General features: G+C 39.9%; 1 protein-coding gene across 1 annotated transcript in view; it reads right to left on the bottom strand.

Moving 5' to 3' along the window:
- Positions 1-18,753, bottom strand: part of MRC1 (mannose receptor C-type 1) — a 77,283-nt gene extending 58,530 nt beyond the window's left edge. The window contains exons 1-4 of the mRNA XM_040967981.1: positions 18,597-18,753; positions 9,809-10,210; positions 6,573-6,746; positions 2,782-2,946 (exon numbers count right to left, since the gene is read on the bottom strand). Coding sequence (XP_040823915.1) covers positions 2,782-2,946; positions 6,573-6,746; positions 9,809-10,210; positions 18,597-18,657 — 802 coding nt within the window. The 5' untranslated portion in view covers positions 18,658-18,753. The remainder of the gene's footprint in view (positions 1-2,781; positions 2,947-6,572; positions 6,747-9,808; positions 10,211-18,596) is intronic.
- Between the last annotated feature and the right edge of the window lie 1,815 nt (positions 18,754-20,568).

Below are 20,568 nucleotides of genomic sequence, written 5' to 3'. Positions count from 1 at the left end.
CATAATCACCCACTCACATTCTTATTTTCTAGATTCTTCTCTGATATATGTCAATAAGTAACAAAGGTCATGGATGTCTTTAAAAAATAAAAGAATATCTTTCCATTTTAATTTTGAGATTTCCTGTCAGGCTTTTTTTTTTTCTTTACATGATATTTTTGACTTAAAGAAAGGCAGGAAGTATCCCATCTCATTAGAGAAGTCAGTCTTATCCAAATTCCAGTTAAAATGTGCTGACTAAAATTCCGGAGGCTTGGAGAAACTTCAAGTATGCATCAGAGGTGAACTCAACCCTTGAATCTCTCAGGGCTTGTTTACTCCCCAGATGGGCACAATAACAGCACTGCTGATTAGGGAAGCAGTTCCCATTTCCCGTAGCCCCTTTCTGATAGGCGAGTCCAGGGACTGGGAAACAAGTCCCGCCCAGCAGAGCTACCATCTGCTCCTGTCTTGCTTTGATTCTGTGGAGTCTGTGAAGAGAATAAAAAGGAAGCCAGGCCTCCTTCAGCTTACAGAAACTTCCAGAAAGTTGGAGAAAACAGCTAATATAACACACACAAAAAAATCTTCCCTGTCCAAAATAACACAGACCAACTGAAATCAGTTCAGCTCCTGACACAAATGACACGGGGAGACCTTGAGTCATCTTTTCTGGTCCTTCACCATCGGCGGGAATTGATTTTCATCTCTTTCAGGGCTTTCTTCTCCTTCTCATTTTTAAACATGTTTGAAATCATCGATCACTCTGCTGTTTGGTCTTGTCATAATGTCTCAGAAACCAAGGCATAACAGAAAAATTGAGCTGAGGCAGAAGCCTGTCTCTGCCTTAAGGATTATATACCACTGTTCAAGCCTCAGCCTCTTTGTTAATTGCTGACAAAAGAAATGTGCCACATTGGAAGAAAAGTATAGGCCAGAAACATTTAAAGAAAGGGAATTGTGGCCTAACAAGCAAAGCCAGAGGATGTGTTTGTTCATGTGTATTATGCCTTTGACACATGAAGCAAGGGATGTGCAGATGCCTCAGACTTTTCTCCAATGCACCACGTCTCCACTGAGTGGGATTCAGATATTCTGGCTCCAAGTTCTATGGCCCTAATCACTACACTCCATTGCCTTGTATGGACGCATGGAAACAGCAGGTGCTAACACCATGTTTGCCAGCTGTGGTCCCTTAGCCACTTGCCCTGGAATCACCTGGGAAGCTTCATAAGGTGTAGAATCCTGACCCCTTCACTACCTTTAGTGATCTAACATCTCTGAGCCGCTTAACTTAGGGTTCTGAGATGATCAATGAGCTTCTTCATCCAGAACTACTGCTTGCCATAAATTTACTGTTGTCGAAACAGGTGGACAAATTAATACAATTCCTGGCAGTCAACATCATCACTTGACAATCAAGAAATATCCATTCAGACCTTCTTCCTGAGAAAGCAAACTCAATGGCAATGCCATCGGAGCTTTGGTGGCAGGGCATCCACAAGACATTCTGCACTTCGAGCCACCTGCCCTCTAATCTGCCCTCCGCATTGCCTGTTTGCCTTTGTAGCATTCGCTGTCATTTTTACCTATTAATACATGCCCTTGTTTGGCTCTTTTTCCCTGTACATGGACAGGACAAGGGCAATTTTGGTATCCTCAGCCTTGGTATACAGGTGCCAGCTAGCTTGTTGAATGAATGCACACTCAAAAACAAACAAACAGAAAGTTAATATTGTTTTGACCTTGTGGAGAAAATGGGACACATATTCAGCTATTAGAAATGTAGTAATAAGTAAATAAGAGAAGTGCATATAGAAACAGAGAAGACTACATGACAACCAAACATAATTTGGGAACATTTGCATTTTCAAATGGCACAGGAAAAGATGTGGAGGGGAGACTGTGTAATCTCCCTCTTGCCAGGTCAATGGCAAGAAACTCAAGATTTTTCTTTTGTCAAGACAGCAAGACATGTGAAAAAGAACAACGGTGGGTGAGTAATGACAACCTCTGAAAGTCAGTTGTTTCATTATTGGATGGAAAATGAGACGCCACTAACAGCGCTGTGCTTGTGGCAGTCATATGATCGGACAGATTAGTCTAACAGCAGTGTCTGGGAAGCTGGAAGTAAGAAATATGGGATACAAGGAAGCAGAGCTGCTTCATTTCTGGTGCTAATCTCCCTCTTTTCCCAAGTGTGGATATTAAAAGCTGCCCTCCCAAAAACAGCCTCTCTAAAACTGACACAAGCTGTTAATCCTCCAAGCTTTGTAAGAACAGTGTTTAAAACAATTTACTGTAGAAACAATACCAACAAAATCTGAAAACCAGTAGTCTGGAGGTTAAAAAAAAAAAAGAGGCAAAGACACAGGGATTTAGAGCAGCTTTTGACTCATCCTGGATGCTTCATTTTGTCACCATGAGCTCCACAACAAATGAAAGACCCTTAGTTTCCAGTTAGACCTGGAGCGTGAATACTCCACTGGGATGGTACTCTCACCTTATGGCCAATGACCACATCACTCATTGATTGAGTCACCCCTTACTCTGATTATTCTCTGGGATCCTTCTTCATGCAACATGACTATCATAGTCAGTAGAACAAAGCTAGCTCATGAAAGGATGCAAAATTACTAAACCCATTTCATTTTCAGGATATAAATTTGTCAATGTATCTGCATTCTGCTAAATGGTACTCACTGTATCGTGGTGGCTAAAATTACTGGTGCAGGCTAACATTGGGCTACATAAAGTGATGATGAATTTACTTACAAGCTGGTTTTCCTTGCATGTCATTACCTGTCAGGTAGGTTTGCTCATGTATCTCCGTGATGCTCAAGAGCTCAGCATCCTGTTGTTGGCAGCTCTTCCTCGCCTGATGCCATGTCAAAGCAGATTTGGAGTTTATCTGGTAGGAAATGCTTGTCAATGGATCTTCTTTCCACAAGCTTTCACTGCCCTCAACTGTGGAAGAAGTCAAACATAATTTACTGTATTAGGTGTAAAAACATGTTTTGTGAGGCATATTTTGTAAACCATCCTAATAGCTTTATAGCTTGATGCATTCTTTCTTTGCTTTACTTTGTTTTAAATGCCAAGGAGATTTTCTTCACTACTGAAATCAAGAGTAGCCATTCAGAAAATGAACCACAGAGAATCCTTCCCTGGCACTTAAACAATGTCAGCAAAGTATCATCTCCTTGTTTTTCTGTTGGGACATCTGGAATGAGATGAGTTGGGAAGTGAGGCAAAGACAATGGAATAAAGCTCAAAATCTTGAATCTCCCAAAAGAAGAGGTAGAAAATAAAGAAAGAAGCACTTTAAAAAGGTTATGGAAAGTAGAATTAAAAAGTAACTTTATTTAGGTGCAGAATGTTTTAAATCCATGCATACAAAAGGCCTTCAAGATGTCAGTGCAAAAATGCATGTTATGAAGAAAAAGATACTATGCATGGGTTTCAAACTTGTGCAACAAAATAAATGGTATTCTTTTTATTTCGTTTTGCCCTGTATTTTTTGAGTATCCTCACACATCTCTCCATGAATAGATATCTTGCCTGCACATTCTACTTTGTTCTGTATAGAAGCACAGGACATCGGAGAAGGTCAGGGACTCCAAAAGCCAGACTGGCCTGGTCCTATGCCTAAGGTGTTGCCAATCTATAGTAGCTCCACAATAACTGATTTATTAGTTATTGAAGCCTTCTTTTCTCATTGCTTATATTTAATATAAGTAAAGCTTCTTAGCAACAGTACAGGTTGATCATTACTAAAAAAGAGAAAGCATATTACTTGATTCTCAAATTTTCTGAAAATTACTCTACTTGCTAAGATATCAGGCAATTTCCCATAAACATTCAGTCTGCATTGCGGTGAATTTCACTAATGTACCTAACCATGCCATGTTCCTGCGGAGGAAACCACCATGACCTTTTAGTCAAACACACCCACACCACGGATTATGAAACTTGAGGTCCTATAGCACGTAGAAGAGGAAGGCATATCAGCATGCAACTCTAGTAATGGCACAGAAAGATGTTTTAAACATGTATGTTTTAAACATGTTTATATAAAAAATAAGGTTGAATCAGTAATGCTAAATCATAATAACCTGAGACCTGTCAAGTTTACTGGCAATAAAAGTAAGAACGTCCAAATGAAATTTACATGGAGTTTATTTTAAGATGGATATGTTTTAAATAATTTTTTAAAATTTTTCATGGCTTTGTTTATAACAGGGGAAAAAACATGTGAATATTAAAGTCAAGCAGTATTTTCTTGTCCAGACACAAAAGAAAGGAATGTAAATGACCAAAGCAGAAAATGCAACTGACTCTTCATTTAAAGAATGCAGAGTTTTCACTTTTAAGCTCAGGAATTAATACTTATTTCTCACTGAAGGCATGGACTTGCTGAGTGTACACCCCCGCAAAGTGTTCACATTCCCACATCCATCAGCACAGCCATGCTAAAAGTTAAAGCTGCAAGCTACAGAGAACTGAGACAACAGGGTCTTTTCCTTTTCCTGTTCTCATGTTACTTGAAAATGAATGTCAAAATAAAAGGAAAACATTGAAACAAACAAGGCAAAAGACAATGAACAGCTTATACTAAGTGTCACTAGGTCAATAACTGGTTCCTCATTTTCCCTGGATTGAATCTGCTAGTTTAAAGTTATCATAAAATAAAATGTTCTTTTGAAATCACCAGAAAAGGGCTTGAAAAAATCACAAAACCCTTTTTAAAAGTATGAAATGGATAAAAGGTGCTTTAAGTTTTAATGTGCATTGAAATCAAGCAGTACTTTAATGTTCACAATAGAAAAACAATACATATTGGCTGTGAAGGCATCAATTACAAGAACAGGACAAGGAAGATATTCCATTGATCGTAGGGTATTTTTCTGCCATATGTCCATCTAAGGCTGTATTTTGTGTGTGTGTGTGTGTGGCTTAGTGACTTCCACTTGCTGTCACATTCATTCATTCAAGTACATGTACATCTGTGAATTCCCTTGTCAGCCTCACTTTGCCAACCATTTCATGGTTTATAGTCAAGACTCATGAAATACATACCCCTAAGCACTGAAGGCTAGCAGGATGAGAGACTCTGATCCCTGCTAAACCAAGAATGAACACACTCCTGGATCACTAAAAGACAACATTGAATCCTTTGGACAAAAGTTCAGGTCTTGCAGACAACAACTTCTTACGAAAAAAAAAAGAAAAGAAAAGAAAAGAAAAGAAAAGAAAAGAAAAGAAAAGAAAAGAAAAGAAAAGAAAAGAAAAGAAAAGAAAAGAAAAGAAAAGAAAAGAAAAGAAAAGAAAAGAAAAGAAAAGAAAAGAAAAGAAAAGAAAAGAAAAAAGAAAAGAAAAGAAAAGAAGGAAGGAAGATCTATAAATCTCAAATGGAAAGCAGATCTGTAAAGGTTGATATAGTAAAGGCAAATACATAGACCTCAACCAAGACCAGGTGAGCAGCATCCCTACAAATGTGGAGCCTGTGAGCTTTTGTGAGCCTTCTCCAAGGACAAGGGGACTGCGTGCAGAAGATGTTTACAACCTTACAGAGGGTTGAGATCAAATTTCTTTTTAGCAGGAATCTAAGGGATTATAAAGCAGAGACAAGTAAGTACACTGTTAGAAGTTGGCTTTAATTTGACAGCTACTATTTTAAGTTGTTCTGTTTTATAATAAGGCTTAGAATAAAATGTTTATATACAGATCTGTGGTGACAAAACTTTTCTTATGAGTGATGCTGTGTTAATGCTGGTAGTGTTGGCAGCCTCATATCATCCAGGCTACCCAGATGCTTTCCCCTGTTCTGCCCCTTTGCCGGGGCGGGGTTGGAGGGGAACAAAAGTAAAAGCTCTGGGTGATGCCAGGGAACTAAAGCTGCTCTAAGGCACTCTGAAGAAGCAAAAGGTAGCAGGAGGGAAGGTGTTTGGAATGGGATGGGGTGGGAGAGGCAGCGGCAGCAAAGACAGCATGTTAGAGTCAAGGAAGCTGAATTAAGGAACTCTTTTCTTCCCCCTCTTTCTTCGCTTCAGCCTTGCCTCCCAATCCTTGCACCTTGCTGCACTGCCTCTGTGCAGATTCTTTTTTTTTTTTTAAGATTTATTTGTATCATTTGAAATGCAGTTAGAGAGAGGGAAAGATAGAAATAAAGAGATTTTCTGTTCACTGGTTTACTCTCCAAATGGTTTCAATGGCTGGGAATACGCCAGCTCAATGCCAGAATCTTAAAATTCCAACGGGGTCTCCCACATGTGTGAAACCGGAACTTGAACCAGCATTCTTATTGGATGATGGTGTTGCAGGTGCTGGCTTAACCTGTGGTGCCACGATACCAGCCTCTCTTACAGATTCTTAAGTATGGAAAGAACAGCAAGAACCTGTTCCGGTGCGTTCACACTACATGATAACGGTATCATTTATTTGACATGACTGCACTACAATGTTCTGATAGAATATAATAAAACAATAAAGGTAAAAACACTTCACAAAGAGCTGCTGTAACCCAATGCAGGGTCTTATAATTATTTTCTCATAATGAATGTGTCAAATCCCAGACAAAAGCAGTGACTTACATTTCATTGGACAGAATCCAAAGAGCTTATCAGTATCATAGTCCGTGGTGGTTCCACACCAGAGCCATCCATCTGAACGGCCAGCATTTGTGCAATCTGCATACCACTTGTTTTGAAACTTGAATGGAAATGCACAGCTTGCTCCATTTGCATTGCCCAGTAGTGTATACATGGCTGCAGAAACACATAGATTTGCACTTAGAATGAGTGATGCTTCTGAATAACAACTTTGGTAGGAAACATACTAAAGGAATTTGTCTTACCCTTCTGTTCACACCTGTTGTTCCCACCCAGGGAATTCCTTTTCTTTTCCCACTTATGCTGAGGATACTCAGCAGTGTGTACTTAGGAGTAACTTGAGTTATTTCTGCTCTTTTGGAATAAATTTCCCTTCATCCTGTTAGGCAACAGTAGTCAGCACTATTGACACCCCAATAACTTCTGCACTTTTCCCAGCAGAGAACAGATCATCCTTCCTCTTGGTTAGAATGAAAAAAAAGAGTGAATCTTCACAAGGAAGATAACCATAAAGCTGTTCGGCCCCAAGCTGATAGTAAATCCTTTCAACCACTTACTGTCAGACTAGCACCATCTTGAGGCTCTGAGTGACGACTTCGAGATGCACAGTTCTGATTCACATTATGTAAAGAAACCACTCAAAATCATTAGATGCCCTCTACAACTAATATTCATCTTCTTGAAAGATGAATTAAAAACAAACTACATGGGAAGGTATGTCTCACCAGCAAGGAAAACTGAAGAAAACATAGAATCGTTGTTAATTATAGTTTGACCTAATCCAAAAGAACTGGAGACACTCATGTGCAATTCCAATGACAGACAGAACTCTTCCATTGCTAAAAGCTTCAGAATGCTTAAAGTTTCTGTCTTTATAGAACCTTTCACACTGAAGCACTCGAACATGTGCCTTAATGGATCAAAATCCTGTCTATTCTAGTAGGAATTCTTTCCTTGATTGAAGTTTTAGAATCTATGAAATGTAAATTTCTTAAAAGACATTTCATTATTGAGGTAAAATAAAGTTTATAGATCACAAGCATATATTAAGGGCACATGTACTTTCTTATTTAAATTCTTAAATAAAACATGCAAATTTCTTTTTTCATTTTTCTCCACTCATTTACCTATCAGCCCTCATTAATGCACTAGGTCCATTTTATCCACTTTTTCATCGGCCTTCAGTTAGCTAGTTGATAACTTTAAAATGCTACTTAACCTTTAGTTACACCAAGTTATAAAACAAGGCTTCCAGAACACATTTTGTATAACAAACGCACTGGAAGCAGAAAGAGGGGTAAGCATTCCTTGTTGCTAAAGATCCATAAGCTCACCTGAGGGCTGATTTTACTCTACCATAAATTGACCAGAAAGTTTAACTTATATTAATAGATGCCAATCAGCAATGACCATTTAGGGACTAACAGTATTTATCTGATTATTTCTGAGGCATTCAATCACCAGGCATTGATGAGGCCAATAGAACCAATTTCCAGAGAGCCACCCAGGAGAATCAAGTAGCTGTGGTCAATTTACTTTTCCTTTTATGGTCCAAACTTCCAGACAAAATTTAAATCTATGCAGGTCTATAATTCTTATTTCAATATTCTAAAATAATTCTTAGTCTCAGCCATCCTTTGCCCCACCTCCTATTAATGCTCTTCAGTTCCAATGTATATGGGAGTTCATGAGGTCAAGTTCACTCTGACTAGATACTGTCACGATTTACACTAAATATGAGGATAACACTGAACAATAAGCAAAAATGTGGTCAATATGCCATCTGTACCAGGATCCTCAAGTTTTCGCAAATGAATTTGTTTTCAATAAATTCCTGAATAACTCCCCTCATGTGCTAATTTAAACGGGGTGAGAAGGGGAGTTGGGGATTGTATTTTTAATGAGGTTTCCAAATGATTCTTAAGCATAAGTTTGAAAACCATTGTCCTAAATCCTGTGCATGTTATCTCAAGACAAATAAAGTGAAAGACAGACACATTAAATTCTAAAATAAAGCAAGTCTAATGTCTTTGCACCAATCTTTCTTAAGTTGAATTGCTCAATTAGCACAACTACAGAATTGCAGGCAAGCTGATTTCACCCTTGTCCTGCCCTATCATATTCTATTGGTTGTGTTCCTGAGGTTATTTCTCTTATAGCTTCAAACCCTAGATCCTGTTGAACTAAGGCCTCTGATGACTCCTTTCTGAGCTCTCACTCTCCTTCAATCGCTATTCTTCCCAACTCCTTATATCCATGTCAAATGGAAAGTTGACAGGAATTCCTACGCTGTTTCTTAGCTGTGATAAGCTAGGTTTGGCCAATTACAGCAGCCCTAAACACGGTAATGTTGGAAACTGGGAATAGCTTATTCCCAAGGACAGGTCCCTTTGCTGACCTTGAGGTAGTTTTAGACAACATTTCACAGTAACGAAGTACCCAAAATCTGAAATGGGGTTGGAACATCATCAGATGTACCAAAGTAGCCATTATAAAAACTTTGAAGTTCTTTTTTATTATTTCTCAGGTAGTCACCAGAGAATGAAATTTGAACAAGACTAAATTATTGAATTTTATTTCAACTTCAGGACCTCAAGGACCGACAACAAATAATATCCTTTTCTACTACCATTTTCTAAGGTTACTAACAAAATCAGTTGCCTATTAACTTATTGATTCCTCAGACTTCCTAATCTTTTGATTATTATAGTCTTCAAACCTCCAATGGGGTGGCAAAAGAAATTAGAAACATTAAGAAACCCAAATTGTGAAGGGGTTTGCAGAAATTTCATTTTAGGCAATTTGAACAGGTTAATGTTGTTCTGAGAAATATTTCTTCTGGGATAGCTTAAGCCAAAGGAAAAGGGAAATCTAATCACGTTTATTCCACTACAATGTTACAATGGCAAATAGGAGGCTTTAGGTCAAAGACTACAATGAAATTCTTTTCTAAAAATTATAACCCATAGTTTTAAAAATTTAAAGAAATGTAAAAGAAATGCTGTCTAATAATTAAAATACTAAAGCATCATTCACAACTTTTGAACCAAATATATTTACCATCATGTTGTCACAGAATAAAAGATAATTAAAAAGCAAGGGCAGGTGATCAATCAGTATTTTTAGAACAGACCAAACTGCTTATTTTCTCAAATTGGTTTCTAGCCAAGAAGATGAGAGCAATGTAATGCAAGAGTACCAGCTACTCAGCTTCTTACCTTCATAACCCCTGGAGCACAGATCATCTGTGGTTCCATAGATCTTCCACCTGCTCCACAAACCTGATCCCTTGTACAGCATAATATTCTTTTCTTGTTTATTGCCATAGTTAAAATATAAATCTTCATTCTGGATCCCAAAAAGTGTATCATTTTTGCACTCCCATTTCTGAACTTCACTTTTTGGGTCACAGTTATACAGATAGACAGGAGTCCAGTCCTGTTTGGATGACACACCGAGGCATAGTTTAAGTGCAACACTCATGATGTGTGAGTCAGACACCCATCGGAACTTCTGTGACTCAGAATCCTGGTTGCAAACTGCAGTTTGGACTGCGTTGGCACTGATGGCTTCCACACAGCGCCTGTGATCTTCATTATAGATTAAAAAGTGCCTCGTATCTGTGAAAAAGAAGAAAGCATGCTCAAGTTAAGTCCAGGAAGCAAGGAAAAAACTTTTAGGTCAGAAGTTCTCAACCTTCCATTTCCCCGAAAAGATTTATAATTACAAGAAATGAGATGAAGGTGACCCTGACTGGACAAACTCAGCTCCCTTCAGGACTAAAATTGGAGAGAGGGTCTGGCTTGAGCACCAGCCATGGGGTAAGCCTTAATCTTTAGAAGGAGCTTTATGAAGAGGACCACTTAAGATCATATTAATGGGCATAGTGGAGTGAATGTGAAAGACTATGAAAAGGAATAATATCAATCCAAGAAAAGGAAATTCAGGTAATTTCATGTAATCGTGTAAATGAGATACACACAAACATACTTCAAAAAGTTTGTGGAAAACAAATTTTAAGATTGGTTTATATTGGTACAAAAATATTGAAATCCATGCCTAATTTTTGCCTGACATGTGCTTTCCACAATAAGATTTTAAAGTATGAAATATCCTGACCCACCTTTCAAATATTGATGCAATATAGATATAATTATTCTTTTTTTTAAAAAGCACCAGAGTTTTTGTTTTGTTTAAACAGAGGCAGAGAGAGCCTGCATCTCCAGATGTCTACAGTGACCAACGCTGGGCTGGGGTGGAAGCCCAGAGCCTGGAACTTGATTCAGGTATCCTATGTGAATGGCAGGGACCCAGCTAGTTAAGCTGTCATCTGCTGCCTCCCACAGTGGGCACTGACAGAAAGCTGGAATCAGGATCAGAGCTGGGACTCAGACATACATACTCTGATAGGGCACGCAGGCATTTAACTCGCATCTTCATCAGTAAGTCCAAAAGAGCACATTTCACTTCACATAAATTTTGTGTTCATGTTTTGCAAATTTCTTAATTAAATGTTTTCTTGGTATCCTAGGTCAGATTAACTCAAAGTTTCTGGCTTTGTTTTTCCCTTATAGCAGTAGGTACCAAGTTCAGATGCAGCATCTAGAGACAAGTTAGCATCTACTGTATTATGTTACCTTTCATTTCATTGGTACACTCAATATAATCCTTACAAAAGCAAAGATACAAAGATGCATTTTAATATTTAACAATTTGTGACATTTGCAATTAAACGTAAACATTGTGTATCACAGGAGTTAATATCTTATGAAAAATCTTCTCTATACTTATAATGTTGGGCCAGGTGAGCTAAACAAATACGTATGAATGGCTCATACTCATAGTATCTAGCTGCTGGCTGGCAAAACCAGACTTCCTCTTACAAAAAGAAAAAGAGGGAAAGGATATGGTAAGCATTATTTTTGTCTTATATCAAAACTAAATTCATTAAAATTTTTTCTCTTTCAATTTTTAAGAAATATACAAATGAAAGCAACTGGCTTTCATATAATTTGCAAAATAATATGAAGTAACTACTTCTGCCAAATTTTCCTCAATTCTTTCTACTTACCAAAATGAGCTGGCAGCATTGCAGATGTCTGAGAGTCTAAATGAGCTCATGATTTGTATTCAAACCATCTTAGTAAAATACCCTCATTGAAAATTACACAATTGGGCCCTAGCACAGTTTATAAAGAACCCCTACATGTCATGTGCCATGTACTGTTCTCAGTCCCAGTGAGGTGAGCACCACCTGCACTCTGGGGTCAGTTCTAGAACCATGCACCTGAAGTTTATACTGAATCTTTGCTTCTGATGACTATTTTTTCCCAATGAGCTCCTATATCCGCTTTTGCTTACAAACTTTTACGACTTCTGCATCTATTATTCCCAGATTCCTAATTTCTATGCTATCTTGAAAATATCAGTTTTCCTCACTTGTATTACTCATGTGTGGTTTGTTTTGTTGTTTGTTTGCTTTTTAATAAGGACTCAATAAAGCCTGGATCTAGAACACTTCCATTACCTCTGCAAATGATATCTGTCACCTAAACACACAGTGTCTGATCAAACCTCCTTCTCATATTTGATTTCATTTTGTTACTCAGAGTTGTCCAAGAACCTCAGTACTCCAACACTTTAGAGTGGAATGTGTTTTCTCTACCCAAAAATCTACAGCAATGGTTCATTTTACACATCAAATTCACCAGGCCATAGTACCCACATGTTTGGTTCAATACCAGTCTGAATACTGTCGTTGTTTCAAATGAGATTATCACTTTAACCAGTAGACTTTGAGTAAAACAGATTACTCCTTACCATGTAGTCAGACCTCATCCAATCAGTTGAGGCCTTAAGAGAAAAGGAATTGTTCCCTTGGACTACCATGATTCCAATGCAAAGCAGTGCTTTCCTGAGTTTCCAGCCTAATTGTCTTTGAAGAGCTCTAATCCCTCTCACCGACTCATCTGCCCTACATATGATGGTTCTGTTCCTCCAGAGCACTCTAACACACATGACCTCTCACCTATCCCCTTCTCTCCAACCCCACTGCCCGTCTGATCCTGCTGTCTTTGAATGGCATCATCAAGGTAAAAGCTCTGCCAGTTTCCCAAGAGAAAATGGGACTGTCTTGTCACTTGACTCCAAAAGTAATATGCAGTAGTTCCTGAACATCATAAAAGAGTCAGGTTTCATTCGGCTTTCGCAGTTCTTAGCAGTTTGCCTGCGATGAATGTTGCATTTGGTTGAATGCCTACTCAATTACAAAACTGCCTCCTTTATCTTCTACTTTGTGAGAAAGGTTTCTAAGTTGAGAGGATGCTTGCTTTCTCACTCTAGGCCTCCAACAATTGAAAGTTTTCAAGAGTAATGCCACAGTTTTAGGAAAAACCACTACCACCAAAAACCAAACTCCAAGCTCTCACGTATCACAGCTAATTCATGAGGACATGACTCACCCATTTACTCTCACTTACTACATTCCAAACATGTCACCTTTCATCCCTCGAACACTCCAGGCTCATTTCTACTTCAATGATTTCACCTTTTGAGTTCTCTCTTTTAGGCATGCTTATTAAGGTCCCAGATGAATCATCAACTCCATACAGAGCCGACTACCTTCATTTCACTCTTGGATTTTTCTATAGACATGCAATGACTATCTATAACTATCTTAAATCATCATTTGTTTACTTATGTGTTATCAATATCCATCTGCGGGAATATATGCTGCATATAAAGAGGAACTAGATTGTCCTGGTTCAGTACTGTTGTGTCTCACAAATATGAGTTGAATGATTCCAAGAATATTCATTATATTGAAGCAGCTTGACTAATTATCCAAATAGATTTTTCAGTAACAAGTTATTGATTGTGAGTCTCTTTAGCTTTTCCCCTTAAAAGTTGATTCTCACAAAGAACAACTGGTAAACATTTGCAATGATGAAAAGGATACGTGGAAATGAAAAACTTGTATTAGAATCCACACATCATTCTAATTTCCTTTGTTTATCTTTAGACATTAGGAAGCAGTGTAGGTTTGATATTGCCCATGTTGACAATGCAAGGAAACAGATAATGATCACTCTGTTGATGCTCTCATGAATTATTTTCCTCTTCAAGTTGTCAGCATGTAACTTAACTTTTATTGCTGTCTCTGTGCAATGTATCTGATTGAAAATATCATACTTCCTCTGAAAAAATGTTGAAGACCTTGACCTAAAGACAGACAGCTTTGGCATTTTTGCAACTATTAGCCACACTAAATGTGCTATGTTTGTAAACATTGTAATTTTTTTCTATACTAATTATCAAAATATTAACGTTTCAAGACTGAAAAAAAATGAGGACAGCTAGAGAGTTATATTCATTTCTTTGTGGTCTCATTTATGGGACTTGATAAGTAGATCTTGTTTTCTTGGGATTTGTCTTCTTTTTAATGTTTATACATCAGAAATATATGTACAGAACTGATCCTCCCTCCATGTTCACTTGATCTAACTGATGCTACAGTTGTTTTTCAGCCAATAAGAGTGAACCCTACTATGTGCCAGGCACCTTGCTAATGACAATACAAAGCCAAACCAGAGACAGATGTTCCCCACCCACACAGAGAACTAACTCTACCATGATTAGGTTCAGGGCAGAAAGAGCAGGGACAAAATTACAGTTGGGAAAGATGCAAAAACTTTCACCTCAGCATGTCAGGTAACAGAAGACTAACCATCCAATAATGTTGGCATGAATTTTCTTTCATGCATGTTTTGACATTTTAAAATTATTCCCTAACATTAAATATGTAATTAAACTTGCAAAACCTGCTAGCAAAATAAAATAGGTTACACATGACGATTATTGAAGAATGTGGCTTTATGTGTTTAGACTGTCCACTATCAACATACAGAATGCCGATATCAAAACACACAGGAAAGTAACTTCTGGAAGGCAAGAAGCTTGGGGATGGTATTGTGGTACCCTGGGCTATACTGCCACCTGCAATTCAGGCATCCCATTTCAAAGCACTGATTCAGGTCCTAACTGTTCTGCTTTAGACCTAACTCCATACTAATGCAAGGTGCCTGAAGATGGCCCAAGTATCTGGGTGCCTGTACCCGCAATGGAGACCTGGACGGAGTTCAAGGCTCCTGACATCAGCCTGAGCCAGTCATGGTTGTCATGGCTGTTTGGTGAATAAACTAACGGACACAAGATTCACATTCATATTGTCTCTTTATTCCCTCCCTCTCTCACTCTTCCTCATTTCTCCATTCCTCTATCCTTTTACTCTTCAATCAATCAATCAATCAATCAATCAATCTTCTTAAAGTAGCAGCTGGCAAACAGACAGACATGTAAGTATTTTGTAACAGAATCAGTCAGACATGACTCATTTTCTTTGCCGGCTTCACTCCCAAATGGCAGCACTTCATCCTAAGACCTGGAATTTTCATCCTGTCATCAGAGCTCCCTCTACCTGCACGTGGCACAGACCAGCTGGGTCCGAGGGCCAAAGTCTCCTCGGAGGAGCACTTCTCAGCAGTGAGCAAGAACTGACAACCTCCGAGGCCTGACTGGGGCTTGGTTGGCGCGGCTCAGGCACATACACCACATTGTCACTCAGAGCCTTCCAAGCCCTGAGCTTCTCTTGCTCACAGTGGTCACTGCTTGGCAACATGCCCACCCTCTTCCTGTCTCACTTCCCCATACTCCTGCCGGTGTTTCCTGGGATTGCCTACCAAAAAAGAAACCACTTGACTCACATCAGAGTGCAGCTGTAAAGGTCAGCCTCTGGGGGAGCCCAGACCAAGAAATACTGAATGTGCATCAGCCTCAACATACAAACCAGTATGTTTGTATGTATCCCCTACCTGTATCCCCCTACCACCACCACCAAAGGAACTAAAACGAAGCGAACTAGTGGTGCATCTAGAATATGTACAAAGCTGGGCTTGCTGCTGGTGGGGCGGTCCAGGAAACAGAGAGTTACTTTAGTTTTTAATCGCTTTGTTTCTGTAGTCCACCAAATATAAAGCAAATCTAATAATTTACACTGTTGCACTTGGCCCTTGGGAAACAAATATGAATTCAAAATACGGTCTGGGGCCAGGCGCCATGGCCCAGCGGCTAAAGTCCTCGCCTTGAATGCACTGGGATCCCATATGGGAGCCAGCTCTAATCCTGGCAGCTCCACTTCCCATCCAGCTCCCTGCCTGTGGCCTGGGAAAATAGTAGAGAATGGCCCAAAGCCTTGGGACCCTGTACCCATGTGGGAGACCTGAAGAAGGCTCCTGGCTCCTGGCTTCTGATCAGCATAGCACCGGCCATTGCGCTCACTTGGGGAGTGAATCATCGGAAGGAAGATCTTCCTCTCTATATATCTGACTTTGAAATAAAAACAGATTTTTTTTAAATAGGGTCTGATTTGAAGAAGAAAATGGAGCCCATAAAATTTTTCCAGTGCTCCTCCCTGGGCAGTAGCCAAGCAGAAGGACTGAGGAAGTGTGAACAGAAGCCAGGCACTTTGAGCATCAGAGGTGGTGGTGGGCGTGATGAAGACATGGATGCTATGAGGTTGCTTTACCCTCGTTAAAGGAAACATCTTCATCTCACTTCAGTTTCCATATGTTTAAAATAAAAACAAAACCTCCACCTCTGCTACACTTGCAGTGAACTTTTTAAAAAGATTTATTTATTTTTATTGGAAAGTCAGATACACAGAGGGGAGACATAAAGGTATTCCATCTACTGGTTCACTTCCCAAGTGGCCGCAATGGCCAGAACTGAGCTGATCTGAAGTCACGAATTAGGAACTTCTTCTGGATCTCCCCACACAGGTGCAGGGTCCCAAGGCTTCGGGCCGTCCTTGACTGCTTTCCCATGCCACAAGCAGGGAGCTGGATGGGAAGCAGGGCAGCTGGGACATGAACCAGCACCCATATGGAATCCTAGTGTGTTCAAGCCACTAGGCCACCCTGTGGGGCCCTGAAGTGAACTTCTAAATGGGCAATTTATGTAAAGTGGCCAGCATGTATTTGTGCAGATGATTAAGACTTGATAAATATGATCTCCCTGCTTTCCCCTCTTAAGAGCTCCGACAAATGATATAAAGAAATCAAAGCCCGTCTTTTGACATACAAAAAATATTTCAAAATGTTGTAAGAAAATGGAATTAAAAGATGATTTTGGTGCTGAAGAAATTTTAAGCCATGCATTTTTATCACAATGTACATTTCCATGAGCTTTTTGAAAACTCATCATTGATATAGAATTCAAGAATTTGTACATGTCTTGTTTGATACAACCTCCCAGAAATCCACTTGTACTGTTGTTCCCCAAAGCCTTTCCTGAGCAGCATGCTCTGACTGATAAATGTCTGCCCAAGGCTCTGAGAGGACCACTGACAAGAGCTACCTGCTCACTGACTTCCACAATGCACTCTCTGGAGCTTCGGCTCTTTCCCTCAGTAACACCTACCCACCTGCTTTATGCAAAGCCATGGGCCCCTCAGGTTGTCTATCCACAGTAGCATCATTCCCCTCCTAGTAGAGAGTGGCAGGTACCCATCTACTTTAACGGAGCCGGGGTGCAAGCACTCAGACAGGGAACAGGAGTGAGGGCAAACACCCACTCCACACCCTTCAGTAATTGAAAGAACCACTTTATAGTCAGGGCTAGGGTAAAACATCTCCTGGCTACAATTGAAGCATTGTTTTCTGGGAGACTTGTCCTTTAAACGCTTCGTGCATTGCTTTATGGGACAATTAATGACTGTTGAGGAAAAGACACACAGTTCCATATTAGTGGTCTTCCGAGAGTTCATGAAAAATAGATGCTACTTTTTTATCGCATTTTCCACAACTTTTTGAAGAGTTGTATAGCTAACACCTGGAAAGCTAACAACAATATGTTGTAAATGATTTCCACGCTGTTACTCATTGACCCATCAACACAAAACTATTCACCTCCCTACTTGCAGAGTTGAGCACCAAGCTATGAAGTGGCTCACACCGGGAGAGAGCTACTAAGCAGCAGAGTAAACCATAAAGCTTTGATTGCAGTTTTTTATAATCACTGCTCCATAGTGCATACTTTATTGACCCGTGTCTGTCGTCAAATAGTGTTTCATCAGGAAGCTTCCGGCCCCACCTTCACAGCCCTACATGGAGCTGAGCTTTTGGCACGCAAGGTGTTCAACTAGTATTTGTTGATTTGATATAGAAGAACTTGGATAAGAAATCAAAAATCAAATTTGGAGTCCTTCTATATCCTGTCTAAATTAAATAAGGAATAGAAATCTTTAATTCATGCAGAAGTTTAAATAGGTTGAGTTTACAGCTGCAGCAAAGATTCAATAATGTCTTTGAGAATTTGAAAATATCTAAATCTATTCTTAATGAGTAATCACTACTGTCCAGAAAAAGTGACAAAACAAGGAATAAATCAGCTTATGCAGTAATTTAAACAATTAAAATACTAGTAAGGGTGAACTTGCTATCAACAAAAGCTATCAAGGGCTTAAAGGGTTCACAGAAAACAGGTGTGTGAGTAGCACAGCTCCCTTCTGGGGAATGACCTGTGACCCTGTCCTTAATACCAGGGGTAGGGGGATGCCAAACTGCCCCCCTTTCAGCCAGACTCCCAAGCTATTTGTGGGGAATTGTATGGAAATACTGCGAACTGAAAAACAGAATGAGGAAACCACAGAGCAGGAAATTCCTGAGCAAATAAAATGAGGGAAGGACAGTGGAGAGATGAGAGAAGGTGTGGGAGGACAGAGGTTCTGGGGGGCTCAGAGCGAAGCAGCCCCTGACACCTGGGAAGTTGCAGCCTCAGGTTCCGGAGGCCAGCTAGAGACAATGGGTTTCACCAAGAGAACTTGTAGTGCCAGGAAGCTGGATTGGCCGGTTCACACAGGTGCGGACAACACTGCAGTAACATTCAGCTTGGACAAGAAGGCATGCTAAGGCACCCAGCGCAGAGAGCCCCACCTCACAGCAGACTTACCCAGCAGCTGAACTGCAACGGGAAGGACAGAGACAAAAGCCAGGAGCAGCGATCGCTTCATGGCCCTGCTGTCTTTCCTGCCAGAGTTGGAGAGGAGGAGGAAGGAACACGATGCAGCAGTGGGAACCCCTGAGCTGCCTTCCACCTAGGCCATGCTCTCAGAGCTGCCGCGGCTGGAAAGATGTGCTGAGGAAGCTCTCCCTTTTAAAGGGCTCCTGAATTTAGGGAAAGCCTCCAATAAGGAGATATCCTGTCACATGAGGGTGGTTGGAAAAACAGGAATTCAAAGTTACAACTTTGCTTTGTAAGCTAACTTGTGAGTGAAGGGCAGATTCAGAGGAAGAAAGGGACACGTGGAGGAGAGGGGTGACGGTGGGGAGGGGGAGGGGGCCAAGGAGGCCATGGTGACCCGCAGGAGACCAGGTTTGCCTGCCGGAAAGGAGAGAAGTGAAACAGCTGAGGGCTTTCTGGCCTCAGGCCTCAATTGGGGTTGGGTGGAGCCCAAGCTGCAGGATATTACACGGGTCCTCGGCAGACAACACCCACTCTAGAGGTATAGTAAGGCAGATACCAAAAGGCACAGCTTTGTGATGGAGCTTTTCACTTAAGCATTCTTCATGCACAGTGTTTTTGGATATTTTGCGGGGTGGGGTGGGGGCATATAGTTGCCTTTTTTCTTGCAAAGCTTCACAGGGAGCTTTGCTCCTCTAGCTAGAAAAGCAAAACAGCCTACACCAAAGAGAGAATCTCCATAAAGCCAAAAGTGAGAAAGTTGTAGCAACTTTCCCCAGCAAGTTCTCTAAACAGAAAAGAAAATAGTGGCAAAAACTCTGCAGTAGTCCTCTTCAAGTTTAGAAGGGTCTTCATGCTGGAAGAAGGAAATTAGTTCGTTTAGTCAAGCAATATATAACAACTTCATAGCAAGTGGATATCTTTCTTAAAAGAAAAAATGTCAATAGACCTTTTCATTAAGCACAGTATTACCTCACCCCTCATCAATTTTGTTACTTTTCAGATAAAGCATGAGTTAGCATTTTGAAGCAGATAATGATTGCAGGGTTGACACATAATTAGAGTGTGGGAAATGTTAGGAAAAGCAGAAAGCAAACAGCTGTTGGAAACATTGTAAATTATTTTTTGTAACTTTAAATGGATTCTTCATCTTCACATGGTCAACTTGATTTAACATTTATTTAAAGATTTATTGATTTTTAATGGAAAGTCAGATTTACAGAGAGGAAGAGAGAAAGAGAAGATCTTCCATCCGCTGATTCACTTCCCAAGTAGCTGCAATGGCTGAAGCTCAGCTGATCCGAAGCCAGGAACCAGGAGCTTCCTTTGAGTCTCCCTCAGGGGTGCAGGGTCCCAAGGCTTTGGGTCATCCTCTATTGCTTTCCCAAGGAGCAGGGAGCTGGATGGGAAACCGGGTGGCTAGGACAAAAAGCAGCACCCATGTGGGATCCTGGTGCATGCAAGGCAAGGACTTTAGCCACTAGGCTACCGTGTCAGGCCCTGATTTAACATTCTTACAATAAAGTTATATACTTCCTAATTTAAAAAAAATACAATATAGTTCTATTACTTTTTTTAACACTCTAAAGTTAAGATTATTCTTAAATGAAGAGAAAGATTGGTGAAAACGTAGGAATGATGACCAAAGTTTCTTAATCACTAAAGCAATGCTTGCCTGACCAAAAATAAAAAAATTGGGCACAGAATTCAGAATAGATGGAACCAAACTGCTTCATTCTAAAACATTGTTTTGCTGCTTTATCATAAGCAATATTTTAAGTGAGCCATTTGTGGCTTTTAAATGTAAATAAGTCATATACATTTCAGAAAGCCCTGCAGAATTTGAATTTATACTATTTCAGAAGCAAGCAAAATTTGATTAAGTCTACATTCACATTCAGAATGTATTTTAGTTACACGGTTGTGCCATATCACAGTTGCTTAATTAAAAATCAGAAGC

Source organism: Ochotona curzoniae, unplaced genomic scaffold (assembly GCF_017591425.1).
Source record: "Ochotona curzoniae isolate NIBS_2020 unplaced genomic scaffold, NIBS_Ocur_1.0 scaffold_4683, whole genome shotgun sequence".
Lineage (NCBI taxonomy): Eukaryota > Metazoa > Chordata > Mammalia > Lagomorpha > Ochotonidae > Ochotona > Ochotona curzoniae.
This window is presented reverse-complemented; position numbering and strand designations above follow the sequence as displayed.